This window comes from Protopterus annectens, chromosome 4.part1, assembly GCF_019279795.1.
Source record: "Protopterus annectens isolate FY-2018-M chromosome 4.part1, PAN1.0, whole genome shotgun sequence".
NCBI classification, from domain to species: Eukaryota; Metazoa; Chordata; order Ceratodontiformes; family Protopteridae; genus Protopterus; species Protopterus annectens.
The window spans coordinates 970,402,348-970,417,134 of record NC_056734.1 but is presented as its reverse complement, the minus strand read 5'-3'; the positions used below and the strand labels follow the sequence as shown (position 1 = coordinate 970,417,134).

General features: G+C 40.9%; 1 protein-coding gene across 2 annotated transcripts in view; it reads left to right on the top strand.

The window, feature by feature from the left end:
* Positions 1-14,787, top strand: part of DIS3L2 (DIS3 like 3'-5' exoribonuclease 2) — a 4,570,298-nt gene that overhangs the window by 4,445,756 nt on the left and 109,755 nt on the right. For both annotated transcript variants that reach the window (XM_044070680.1, XM_044070679.1), the window contains one exon: positions 7,672-7,776. In XM_044070680.1, coding sequence (XP_043926615.1) covers positions 7,672-7,776 — 105 coding nt within the window. The remainder of the gene's footprint in view (positions 1-7,671; positions 7,777-14,787) is intronic.

Here is a 14,787-nt window from a genome sequence, read left to right as displayed (position 1 = left end):
CCATTTGATCTGCTTATCAAAATAGCTTCTTAAAGTTTGTTCTACTCTTTCTAACCTTTTATTTGACTAACTGTATATATTCATCCATTGCCTCACTTATTTTTAAATACTTCTGAATGCATTTGATTTATTATTTTTAAATACTTTTGAATACATTTGATTTATTTTTTCCTGTTAATTATTAGAAGCCATTCACTGCACCAAAACTGAAACTTGAATTGCTTTTTACTGAACAGCTGCAAGGTTCTTTCCCATTTCAGTATTTTTTTCTTCTCGTTTTCTATTTGTTTTTCTCTCACTTCTCCATATTTCTGCTTTGTTAACAGAAGACGGTGTAGTAACTAACCAGTAATTGCATTTTCCCAAATTAACTTTTACTCTTTTTGTATATACCACTTTCATTTTTCCTAATGGGAGAGCTCTTAATCAACCTACTTTTCAGAGTGCCGACAACTTGGAATTTTGGCCACTAGAATGTTCATCTACCAGTCTGTTCATTCAGCTGTACTATCATTGTGATGTGTCCATCTTGTTTTGGTTTTCCTTTCATTGCACTACTTTAAAGAAAATTATGTGTTTCTTCCAGATGTTCAGAAGTGTTGTGAGTGGAGCAGCAATCTCTCTTACCTACTGCTGAGATTCATAGCTGTGTAGTGCTGTTGAGATTACAACAGTAAGTCTGCTTTCTGTAACAAGCTGTCAGATATCTCAGCTTCAAGCCAAATTATCAGTCTTTATATTCTTGGAGAGACCTTCCTTTGTAATTTTATGATGTTATGTAGTCCTATCTCACTGTAATTCTTGCTGGATGGGTTCGGAGCCAATATTTGGTTCTGACTCTGCCTATACTAAAGCTCGAGAGCTTTTTACTGGCTCGAGGCTAGCTCCTATCCCATGGTGTCTCACGGCAATTCCTCAGATCTTGTTTGCCACGAAAGCTTCGAGGTTGTGTCTTACTGACTCGTTGACTAAGTAGAATGATTTTTTACTTATTTAGTCCTTTTCTACCACCTTTTTCTGTCATATATATGTATATTAATAGTTTCTTCTGTATTATGCTTCTGTTTTTTGAAAGTTTTCAACCCCTATTCCCCCCTTAGGACTGTATGGCCCGTTTAAATTAGAGTGCCGTAGTGCCCATTTAAGTTAGAGTTCTTTTCCTCCCTGTGTGTGTGTGAATGTTATAAAAAAAAAAAAAAACTTTTCTTCTTCCTTACACTTTTATTTTTTAGTCTTTAACTATGTCTAAAGATAAGGATCATAAGGATCATCGCCCTTCAGGCTTCAAAAAATGTGACAGGTGTGGGCAAAAAATGTCTCTTACAGACAGCCACACCAGTTGCGTATATTGTCTGGGCAAATCCCATTTACAGGAACCTTTCACCTTCTGTCACACTTTTAGTACAAGTGTTAAACGAAAGGAAGAGAAAGCTTATTGACAGGGGTCTCATGACCAGTTCCTTCCAGGAACAGCTGGAACTTGGTCAGGCAGCTCCAAAATCTTCAAGAGAAAATCATCGTCCCTGGCTTCAGAGCCAACCAAAAAGTCTAAAGCGTCGGAACCAAGGAGTTCCGGTTACGACTCTGTTTCATCTTCAGTGCAGTCTATTCCATCGGTTCTGAGACAGTCTTCGGTACCAAAGGTTTTGCCTGACATCAAGACTGTATCTCCTATTTTGAGATCGCCTATTTTGGAGAGAAGGACGTCTCATTCAGTCTCCACCAGATCCTCCAGGACCCTATCAGATGAGGACATTGAGAGGGTGGTGAAGAGGTTGCTTTCGGATCCAGCTCTGGCTAGAAAATTGACCCTTCCAGACCCATAGGTCTTGGAGCCGTCCCCCATACTGATCACTGTTCCTCCTCTGACTGCTTCGCTCTCGGAGCCTATTACATCAGGTTCCTCTGTCTTGACCCTTCAGCTTCAGGGATTCAGCCTGTTTCCTCAGAGCCAATTACTCTGTCCTCGATGGCTCCAGTCTGGAGCTGAGGGTTCTGGGTGCAGACGCTCTCGTGTCAACTCTGAGGGGGACAGTCATCCTGGGTTCTCTTCAGAACTGACCCTCCCTCTCGGAGCCTCAGCTCAACTCAGCTCGGCTCCCACTTCTGCTTCGGAGCCATTCTCTCTTGCTAGGAGTCGACCATCCTCCCCCTCAGAGCGGAGGTCTTCTGAGCGGGGGGGAGAAGGCTTTCGAAGCTATAGAGAAGGCTTTATCCTCTGCCAAAGCCATTCATTTGGAACCTGTGTCCCACCAGCAGCAGGCAGCAGCCTCTTCCCCCTGCCACCCCCACAGCATAGGGAACCAGAGGCCCAAGTAGCCAGCATTGGAGGCGCCCCCCCCCAGATTATCCCGCTGGAGAGCTCGCTCGAAAGAGGTTATATAAGAGGAAACATGTTGACTTCCCTGAGTCTGTCACATCAGACACTGATTTAGAGGAATCAGAAGGGTCCCCTAGATCTCCCTCTGAGGATGTCTCCTTCTCTGATATCCTAGAAATCCTTAGACAGAGGGGTGATTGGAAGACCTCTAACCCTACTGAGGATGAATCAGTGTATCTTGAGGCCTTTGGCTCTCGACCTTCCACCTCTTGGGTGACACCACCTTATAACCAACTTTTGGGGGTCATTTCGCGGAAAGCATGGACCTCTCTAGATTCAGTGGAAGCCGTCCTGAGGAGGCCAAACAAATTTAGGACAGCACCTGAGGGCAAGTCTTTCCTTAGCAAGGGAGTTCCAGTTGATGGTATGGTGGTAGCAGCGGCCACCAAGAAGGAATTATCTGAGACATCTTCTAATATCCATCCTCCTAACAAGGAGTCCAAGACAATGGATAGGTATGGGAAGTGTACTTTTTCTTCAGCGGCATTTACACTAAGATTGCTGAATTACCTGACTCACTTCACTCGTCTGCAGAGGGATCTCCTGAAAGAGTTAGGAGATACCCTCCAGGGTTCAGTAGCTCCAGGTTCCATGGACAAGGTTTCCACGCAGCTCTCCACCCTTACTTCCATAGCTAACTCCTCCATGAGGCTGATCTCATACGCGGCAGGTGGAGTAAGCAGGGCAGCCGCAGCAGGAATAGCCCTCAGGAGACATTCATGGATGCGGCTTTGTACTTTTACGGAATCCTTCAAGTCTTCCTTCACTAACGTTCCCTTTGATGGTTCATCTCTTTTTGGACCCCAAGTGAGAGAGACTTTGACTAGGTGCGAGCAGGAAGGAAAAACCTTATCTGCCATTGGAGTCCATTTCTTTCTCTGTCCAGACCTTATCCCAAGGGTAATACATGAGGGAAAATGTGTTTCCGCAAATCCCAAAAAGGTTTTCCTCAGGCACAAGGTCAACCCTCCCCCATGGGGCAGAGGGGGAGGATATAATGGAAGGCGCCGCCCTTGTGGCAGAGGAGGTTCGCAACATCAGGGAGGCAGAGAAGTTTTCTCTGATCGTCCCTTCCATTGACCCTGAGGGGTTGCCCAACTGTCCATCTCTGGAGGCAGTTGGGGGTCGTATATCGCTGTACCCAAGTGCCTGGCTAACTATCACTCAAGATCGTTGGGTACATACAGTAATATCCAGAGGTTACCTGATTCCTTTATTGCCGAACCTCCAAAAAAATGGTCTCTTCCAGATGTACCACCCATCCAACTAGACCGTGCAACATCAGAGGTCATCTCGTTGCTACAGAAAAGAATCATCCAAGAAGTCCCTGCAGAGCAAGTAGGATCCAGAACTTACTCTCGATTCTTTTAGTTCCAAATAAGACAGAGGACTGGAGATCAATTCTAGATCTCAGAAGGCTCAACAAGCATGTAAGAATATCAAAGTTGCGAATGGTCACTCTGTAGTTGATACTTCCCTTTATCGGGAAAGACAACTGGATGTGCTCAATTGATCTCCAGGATGCGTACTACCACATCAAAATGGACAGGCGCTGCAGGAGACACTTACGCTTCCGGCTGGGAGCCAGCCATTTTCAGTTCAGAACACTGCCCTTTGGCCTCAATACAGCCCCCAGAGTGTTTACCAAATGCATGGCAGTGGTAACTGCTCACCTGAGACATCAAGGATTCCAGGTGTTTCCATACCTAGACGACTGGCTCCTTACTGCTACCATCAAGCATCAACTCATAAGGACCAGGGACGAGACTCTATCCTTATGCGCCAGCTTAGGCATCACTGTCAACTTGCAAAAGTCAGTCTTATCTCCCTCGCAGCATATTGTATATCTAGGCTCAGAAATAGACACAACCACCATGTCAGTAAAGCTAACACAGGAAAGAGTGGAATCTCTATGCAGTCAGATAAGATCCTTATTAAACAAACAAAGAGTCCAGGCCAGAGTAGTACATCAAGTCCTAGGGACTATGGCTTTCCACCATCTTATTAGTTCCTCTTGCTCGTCTACATATGAGGATTCTCCAATGAATGCTGTTTGCACAATGGTCGATGCAAGACCTTCCATTATCTCACCAGATGTTAATAACAAACGTATGCAAAAGGGATCTGACATGGTGGTTACACACAAAACAACTTGTCATAGGTCATCCACTTGTTCCTCCCCAAGGGAAAGCAGTTTTGACCACGGACGCTTCCCAGATAGAGTGGGGGGGGTGCATTATCTGGGAAAGACAGTCCAAAGTACTTGGAAAACCACGAGAACCACTTACACATCAATGTTCTGGAGATGAGAGCAGTGCTATATGCGTTGCAAGCACTTCACAGCTCCCTTCCCACTGGAACGATTGCAATTCAGTCAGACAACATGTCTGTTGTGTGGTACATACACAAACAAGGGGGAACCAAGTCTTACCTGCTTTGCAGAGAGGCCTTAAGAGTTTGGAAATGGGCGATGGATACTCAATACTTCCTGATAGCAATGCATATCCCGGGGAAATACATCGTAATAGCAGACAAACTCAGCCGAGCAATTCTGATGCCTCACGAGTGGTCCCTGAATCCAATGGTTGCGAAAGAGATCTTGCACAAATGGGGCCAGCCTTGTTGCGATATATTTGCCACTCACCTGAACACCAAATGCAGCAGCTACTTTGCCCTCATTCCCCATCTGGGGATGTCACCCAGGGATGCTGTAGTTCATGATTGGCCCCCGGGACTTCTCTATGCCTTTCCTCCCTTTCCACTCATACCCAAAGTAATACAGAAAGCAAGACAGTTGAGGAGTTCCTTGATCCTCATTGCTCCTTACTGGCCTCGACAAGTTTGGTTTCCTTTCCTGTGGCCCTACCTTTTGGAGGAACCATGGATTCTGGATCCATCTCCAGATCTCCTGATTCATCAGTCGGGACAGTTCCACCCCTCCATCCACAACCTCAAATTGACAGCATGGCTGCTCCAATTCCACGTATAGCCAGGTGCATTCCCTTATCTCCAACAGTCAAACACATCCTAATTTCATCCCATAAACCTTCCACTCAGAAACTATATTCTAGCAAATGGAAAAGGTTTTCCCTTTGGGCTACAAACTGGGGCTTAGATCCATATACAGCTCCTTTAGAATCCATTTTATCCTTCCTAACAACAATTTTTCATGAAGGAGCAGCAGCCGCTACAGTTAGAGTTCATTTAGCTGCCATTTTCAGTTTCCATTTTGGTTTCATGGGAAATCCAATCATGCAACACTCCCTCTGTAAAACCTTCTTAAAAGGAGTCCTCCTTCTTAGGCCCCCAATAAAGCAACCTTTAGAACCCTTGGACTTAAATTTAGTCCTCTCATCTTTGATGTCTGCACCCTTTGAGCCATCCTCGTCATCAGACTTAAAATTATCATGGAAAACCCTGTTCTTGGTAGCTATAACATCGGCTAGGAGAGTCTCGGAACTTCAAGCCTTAACTATTCGATCTCCTTACATTATCTTTCACAAGTATAGAGTCTCTCTTAGGACAAACTCTTCCTTTCTTCCTAAGGTATGCTCAGAACACAACCTGAATACTACCATTGAGCTACCTTTGACTTTTCCAAACGACTCTAATAAATCAGAGTATAGACTTCACCAGCTACATGTCCACAGGATACTCAGAGTCTATATACACAGGACCAAAGAATTCAGGAAGTCTGATCAACTTTTTGTTTCCTTTTCTGACAAAAGAAAAGGCTTACCTATTTCAAAAATGCCTCTTTCAAAATGGCTTTTGGATTGCATATCCTTTGCTTATCAACAAGCTGGTAGACAATTACCATTAAAAGCTAAAGGTCACTCTACTAGGGCTGTAGCTACTTCATGCGCCTTTAGATCTATGCTCCCAATTGATACTGTTTGTGCAGCAGCTACTTGGGCAAGACCACATATGTTTGTCACTCATTACAAATCGGATTTAGCCTCCCAGGACAGGTCATCCTTTGGGTCCACTGTGCTGAAGAGTCTCTTTGCTTGTGCCACCCGGGATAAAGGTGCTTGGGATGCTGTCCCATCCAGCAAGAATTACGGTAAGATAGGACTACATAACATAAAGAAGTTATGTACTTACCATAACGTTCCATGTTTGTAGTCCATCTCGCCTATATTCTTGCGTCCTTCCCTCCAACCCCCTTCCTGTTTCTGGGGGATCTAGTGGACCTTTTTGGGGGCTGCCTGACTTTGCTCTTTATTGTCCACCTGGAATGGATTATGTTTCTAATTCTTTCCTGTATTTTACAACTTTTTTCTTATTATTATTACCTGATAGGTATTTATTACTTTCTTGCAAACTAGATCTGGGGAATTGCCGTGAAGCACCATTTGATAGGGGCTAGCATCGAGCCAGTAAAAAGCTCTTGAGTTTTAGTATAGGCTGAGTCGGAGCAGAATATTGGCTCCGAACCCATCCAGCAAGAATATATGCGAGGTGGACTACAAACATGGAACGTTATGGTAAGTACATAACTTCTTTTTTCTACTGGTGGGTCTATTCCACATGTGAGCTTCAGTTACGTTACCACCTGCCACCCTTGTCTGTGTAAGACATCTGTTCCAGTAGGGCCTATTGACCACACTGTGCCTAACCTGTCTAGCAGTGGACATTAAAGGCTTTGCAAGAGCATACTTGAAACCAAGTACATCTGTGTGACATTATAAAGCAGAAACAGGAGATAGCTTCGTATTTTAAACCAAGTGCTTTTGTGTGGTTTCATGAAACAGGAATAAGGGAATACCTTCATATTTGAAGACAGTAGCATTTGTATGGCTTAATGAAAGAGAAGTACAGTTGGACATTTTAGGGATGTTGAGATATTTTATTTTGTAATGGTTTGCTTCCTGGAGTGCAAGTAGATGCTTCCAGCCAGCCTCTGCTTTGCAGGGGTATTCTGCACCAGTGGGTGACATTCGCCTTCCCATGGAAATATGATCCTTCTTTACCTTGGTCAGCCTTTGCTAATTAATGTCTGTTTCCAGACCTTCATTGGTTGCATTACTAATGAAGCAATCTGTGATTCCACTGTTAACCTCCACACACTGCCCGGCTCTGCATCCCCTGTATGCTTGGCAGTTACATTGCTGACTTTAATGAGTAATTCTCTTACAATGTTCTTCCTGAGAAACTATAAAATATAATCACATTTTACTTTACTCAAGATGGCATGCATATATATGTGAGGGGAACAGTTTGCAATATGTTTCAATGTCTCAAAGAAAATATGTTTAATCTTAAGTTTCTTATTTTTGCTTTTTCAGGAATGTGGCCCCCTAGAATCTGAAGCAATGGTGATGAGAATTCTGGACCAGTCTTTTGATGTTCTAGTGCTAAAATATGGAGTTCAGAAACGGATCTACTGTAATGTAAGTATTAAACATTTTGCTCCATCTAAAACACTAAGTGGATTTGCAAACATTTCTTAAGTTTGTATATAGCTTGCATCAGTATGGCTGCTACAGATTTGTCCTGCATGGCTGCTAAATTCAGAACTTACTGGTTCCAGGTGAACATTTGAAAGCTTTAACCCACTGATAAGGTTGAAGCCAGCCAGAAAGATCTGCTCCATCCTCATGCTTACCCTGTTCCATTTCACAAAGCTCTAGTAGCACCTGTATCACTGAGTCTTTGATGCATTGTTTCTTGGCAGTAAACAGTCACATTAAATATAAGACACCCTGCCTGCTGCCTCTTTTCAAACACAGCTTGTTGGAGAGAAACCCTCCCACCATAACTCTTGCCTATGACCCTTCGTATTATTGTATCAGAGAATCCATATTACAGTTCCTATTTTACTATCATGGAACTCAGTTGCTGCCATTGCCCTAGTCATAAAATCCCAGCTGACTCTATTGAATGCTTTCTCTGCATCAGGACCCACCAGCAGTAGTGGTGTTTCTGTACAGTATGCTTCATTCTGGATAATCATTGTTCTGTTGTCAAGTAATTGTCACCCTTCCACAAAACCATGGTGATCCCTGTCTTATCAATATTGGCAACACCTTTGACATTCTCTTAGCTAGTTTGCATGTAAGCACTTTGTAGTCGTGGTTTACAGTTGAAGTGGGTCTGTAAGAAATTGGGTCTATAGGGTCTTTACACTCTGGGTAATGCAGGCACCACAACTTTCTTCCACACTTCTGGTACTGCCCCCCCTTTTAAAATATTGTTAAACAAACCCTTCCAGATCTTTATCACTTTCCTTCCTGCTAACTTCAAAATTTCCACAGGATTACCATCTGTTCCTAGATACTTCCATGTTGATTATACATCACAATTTTATCTCTGATCTTCCTGCCTTTATTAATTTTTTATCCTCCTCTTTCTCTAACTTTGACATAATTAAGTCTTCTTACATATTTACAGTTGTACATTTTCTTGTTCTCTCTAGTCTTCTGCATTATTCAGTTTTCATAGAATTTCCAAAATACTTCTAATACCTCTATAAGTATCTTTTTTATTTTTCTTGTCAAAGGATCCCTAAGTCTGGCAATGATCTCTTCTAGTTCTGTTGCCTAAGTCATTCTAGTAAGAGTTTTGGTACTCTGGAGTGGTTATCAGAAATACTTCCTTCATGAAACTCATGCCTATATTCCATTTCACAAAGCTGTAGTAGCACCTATACCACTGAGTCTGTGATGCATTGTTTCTTGACAGTAGACCGTCACATCAAGTATCAGATGTTGTGGAGGAAACGTTAGTACCTGGAGAAAAACAACTCGGACAAACCACAGTATTCAGTAAGTGAGTAGCTGGAGAATAGGACTGGAATTTGGAGGTGATAAGCAGCAGTATTCAACAATGAGCACCAAACTAAGTAGTATACAAGTACAGTAGATGCTGCAAGGAGTTGACAGGATACTATTAGGCTGACTACAGAGTAGACACAGGTATATGAACCTGGATGATGCACATTCCAGGTATACCAAACTCAGTATGAAATAAAACTTGTGCTTATTTGCAAGCATTATTGAGCAGTCAGAAATAATTTGATTAATTTTAGAGTTTTATACTGTAGTCAGTCCCTTCAGTGTTACTGTATATCAACTTGTTTTTTGGCATTTATATTCCCCACAACCAAAAAAATGCTCCTTTTTAAGCTGTGCATCTTTGTTCATTGAAAATGTTCCTCTTTAATAAGCCATCAGTAGTATTTTCAGTCACCGAAAGCATTGTTGTTTAAGTTGTCCATGAGATCTGCATCCTTCATTTAAGGACTACAGCAAACACTAATTTCTACAGACTACTGGTGCTGAATGTTAGTGGAAGCATTTTATTATTTTTTTAGATCACCATAAGTTTCTCTTTCTTTCCCCCTCAGCCGACATATATTAACTTTGTGCTGTCAACAGGCATGTTTCTTGTTCTTTTTATAATTTTCATGCAGTACCACTGAATGCCAAAAAAACACACAGACTAAAATAATCACCACTACCGTTCATTTGTACTATGATTGTTCTAGAATTATATAGGTACCTATCTAACAAAGGTGTGTTATTGTAGTCTGCATAATTAATTGCAAAGCTGGATCTCAGAATATGGTTCCTTGTTTAAACAGCCATTCCTCTGCCATATCATTTACCTCTCTTAAAAAAATGATGATATGCTTATATGCAAAATGTGGCTATTCTATTTCCATGAGTGGATAGGCATTCTGACATAGCAAGTTAACTTGCAGTCTTATAAAAAATGTACTTGCTTATTATGCACATAAGTTGGGTCTCCTAAATGTTGTACAATGCATGCAACATATCATACAGCACATTTCATTAAAGTATTGGGTGAATTTTTTTCTCCAAAGGCAGTACTTCAGGTAATACATATTTGAGGTTTTCCTCACCATGTCCCTCTGACAAAACACATTAATTGAGTTGCTATTCATTGACCATTTACTCAGATACTGTGCCTTTTGGTGACTGAGATACATGAGGTGCTCATGCCTTCCTGACATGAGTGGATGTAACTGGCTTTTTGGTGTTCCTACTGTGATCTGGTAGAAGCAGCAGGCTGCTATAGACTGATCCTTCTTTCATCAGATTTTACAGTAGTGTAGTAAGCTGTTCCTAATACTGAGGACTTAGTGGAAAGAAGAGGGTTTTTCTCTCAGTGGCCAGCCGAGAAGCTCAGTCTAGCAGTTAAAAGCAGATGAAGTGCAGAAGTTACATACAGTCCAGAAGAGCAAAAATACAGAACATTCTCATTTCTGTTTCTCTGCTTATGTTAATTCCCATTTCCAGAGGACTTTCATGTTTTTCCTTTTGCTGCTGAATGCAAGACTCAGAAGCAGACATACAGCTGATGGGATGGGAGATTGCTGTAAAAGTAAGACTGAACTTGGAGGAGTGCTGTTTTCATAACATATTGTATTGCAAAAAGTGAAGTTGTCCAGGTACCAGTGTGCATTTTTGAGTTGGAAATTGGGGACATTCACATGTTTTGAGTAGAGATGATGACTATTTAGTTAAGTGGCAGCAGCAACTGCACTTAACTAAACCTCATCTGCAAATATTAAAAAAAGGCTAATGAATGCTTAGTTTCATTTAGCTTCATACATGTTGCAATTTATTATATCAAATGGAACTAGCATATATAGTCAGTTCTACAAATAATTTTATTTATTTTATTTTACATTTGTTTACTAAGATAGTCTATCTGAGCAGAGAAGGCCTGGGGAGAAAAGCTGTAGTATGACTAATAATAGTATATAAAAGCAAGATGTACATAACAACGTTCTGGAAAAAGAGGCTCAACTTAAAGCAGTGCACAACCACTGAGATGCAGTTTATAACAGTACAAAAAACATTGATATGCATGTCGTAGCAGCTCAGGGTAGGAGCTCAACTTAATATAATTCAAAAGAAAATTGCCGTATGCACATAACATCTCAACTTGATATAATACAAAATAAATTGTCATAAGCACATAACAGGAATACCATTTCATGAATGGAAAAAAAGCAGACAGGGCAGTGTGCTTAATACAGTAAAAACATTGTTGGCACAAGTACAGTAGGAATACATTTAGATGTTGATAAAACTAGACTAGGCTAGGCTTTTACATGAAAAACATAAACAGTTGCAGTGACACTGTGACACAAGAGTAACAGTGGTAACATGGGTCAGAACACACACAAATCCATGAACTACCTAAATGGGATACAAGAAGGTTTTTAAAGGTAATTTTGTCGGCTGTGGACCTTATGTTAAGAGGCAGAGGCATAGTGTTCCAGGTTGGAATACATTTAGATGTTGATAAAACTAGACTAGGCTAGGCTTTTACATGAAAAACTTAAACAGTTGCAGTGACACTGTGACACAAGAGTAACAGTGGTAACATGGGTCAGAACACAAACAAATCCATGAACTACCTAAATGGGATACAAGAAGGTTTTTAAAGGTAATTTTGTCGGCTGTGGACCTTATGTTAAGAGACAGAGGCATAGTGTTCCCAGGTTTTTGCAATCACCAGTGTTGTTCTTACTTTTGGTAATGTTAATTAGTGATTTGCTACTGGATCGTAGTAATCATTAGTTTGAGTAGTGGTTTGGTAGGTTTTGTAAAGCTGGTGTTTTTTCAGGCTGGTAAAGTATCTGATGGCCCATTGTATGTTGGTTTAGGGAAAGTAGATTAGGAAGTTCTAACCAAGATAATTGTTTACGGGATTGACAGTGATGAATTCAATAAGCTGAATCAGTTGGGAATTTTGCTGTTTTGTTATAACAAGTATTTAGTTTGGTTAAGTCTGAATTGTTAAGGTTAGTGAAAAATGGGGGATGCATAGAGAAGGGTGGAGACAAGGTGGGTTCTTGCAATAGTGGTCTTAGTATTAATGGAAGGTTTTTTTTACAATTTATTGTTTGGGCAATATGTAAGTTGAACTTCATGTTTTGATCTATGATAACACGTAGAAGTTTGGTTTTGGTGACTGGTGTAATGTTAATATTGTTACTTGAAGTAATTATGAATGGGATGGGTGGGATGCTATAGCTTTTGTAGGATCAAACAACATCAGTTTAGTTTTGTTTGGGTTAAGTATGAGCTGTGTATTAGATAGCCACTGTTCCACTGCAGTAAAGGATTCTTGTGCTATTTTTTTTTAAGCTTCTGGTGTGTTGAGGCAGAAGAGAGTAGAGTTGACTCTTCCGTGTATTGAACTAAGTTGGCATGTCAGGTGGCAGTATGAAGGTTGTTGGTAAATATGGTAAGTATAGACCGTTGTGGAACATGTAAAGTAATAGGCAGAAGGGGAGCTAGGGCGTTTTTCCATTTTACTGCCTGACTGCAATCTGATAAATAGTCCTAGAACCATGCAAGTGTGGAGTAGCTTATTTTAAGTTCTGAAAGTGTAGTTAAGAGTTTATGTGAAACAGTATTAAAAGGCTTAGAGAGATCCAGAAAGATAGAAGAAGCAAGGTTGCCTTCATTTCCATGCTGATTAACGGTATTAGTAAAACTGATAAGGACTGTGGTAGTGCTGTGATTAGGGTGGAAACCATGCTGAGTATTAGCCAGAAGCTTATTATCTAAGAGGTAGTTTAGAATTTGTGAATGTATGCATCTTTCAAGGATTTTTGATAAGGGTGATAAAATGGCAATATGGCAATAGTTTGATAGTTCTGTGGCATTCCTTCCTTTGAGTAATGGTGTTATATGAGATATTTTCCAGAAGACACGGATATGATGATCAGAAATGGACTGGTTGATTAGTATAGAGATGGGATATGCAATAGCTTTGGCTGCAATTCTGAGGAATTCAGCAGGTAGTTTATTTGCTGCAAGGGTTGTGGGTTTGAGTTTGTTATGGTATTTTTTGTAGTTTTTGTTGGGATTGATTGTAGGGGAAAAGTATATGTTGTTCTGAGCTGTGGATGAGAGTTTGGGAGGAGGTGAGGGGCAGTTGTTATTTGTGAAGGCTAGAACAGATTCAGTGAAGTATTTTTATTTATTTTTATTTTATTTTACATTTGTTGCCCGGGATAGTCCGACTGGATGCATGTCCATTTTCAGCGGAGCCCCAGGGAGAAAAGCTCCAAGGGTAAGCAGATGCAGCATTACATACCACCAGCATTAGATATTACAAACAGACTGTTTACAGAGATTACATAAGTAAGCAAGTTAAACAAGTTCCACAGGTTAGAGTTAATCCTGAGTGTAAGTCAGGATGAAATTAAATTACACAGTAAGATGGTTAACAGATTTTTACACATTCTAGAGAGTGTTAGCCAGGCTTGAAACAGTGACATAGCCAGTTAAGTGACAAATGTTGTTTGAGTCTAGTTTTAAATTGACCTAAGGTGGAAAGTAAGGTAATATCAGCTGGAAGAACGTTCCAGGATCTACTTACAGAGTTTGCAAAGAGAGTCACCGGTTGTGTTAATAATTTTGCTAGTCTGAATTAGTAGTTTGTTAGAGGATCGAAGCGGTCTAGGATTGTTATAGGGGGTGATAATATTTTTAAGTGCAGGAGTATTGTCTGGATTATAAAGGATTTTATAGGCCATAATCAGTTGGTTATACTGGATTAGGCTGGGTAGTTCAAGCCACCCAAGCTGGTTTAGATTGTTGCAATGATGTGTCCTAAATGTCAGCCCAGTGGCAAACCTGGCAATGTGGTTGTAGCAAATTGAGAGTTTGTTAAGGACAGTCTTGTTTAAATTCGAGAGTAGAGGGGATGCATACAGAAGGGTTGAAAGAAGGTGAGAGTGAGCTATGGCAATTGTAGCTGGAGGGGTTAGGAAGGCTTTTATTCTGTAAAGTGACCCTAGCTTTTATTGATGGTTTTGATAGTTTGGTTAACATGTAGATTGAATTTTAGATTATTATCTATGATGACACGTAATAGTTTTGTAGAGGGGTCAGAGGAGATTATTGTGCCATCATTTGAATTTATGGTAAAAGTGAAAGCGGTAGACCTACGTGTTGGTGAAAATAATAAGCATTTTAGTTTTTTTGGGATTTAGGATCAGACGATGTTCAGAAAGCCAGTTTTCTATTGTATTAAAGTTGGTCTGGGTAGCTGACCATAACTCTATTGGAGATGTGGCCGAGCAAATCAGAGTAGAGTCATAAGCATATTGGATACAGCTGACTTTTGGGATGACAATATAAAGGTCGTTAATGAAGATGGAGAACAGCACAGGCCCTAGTATAGAGCCTTGTGGTACTCCATGGGTGTTAGGTAGAAGGTTATGCTAGCGGACAGCCTGCTGTCGACCATTCAGGTAGGATTGAAACCATTGAAGGGCTCTAGTATCTAGACAGAATGTTTGCAGGTTGTGGATTAAAAGTTGGTGATCAACCATATCGAATGCCTTGGAAAGATCCAAGAAGAGGGCTGAGGATATATAATTATTGTTGCGATTATGGTTTATGGTGTTG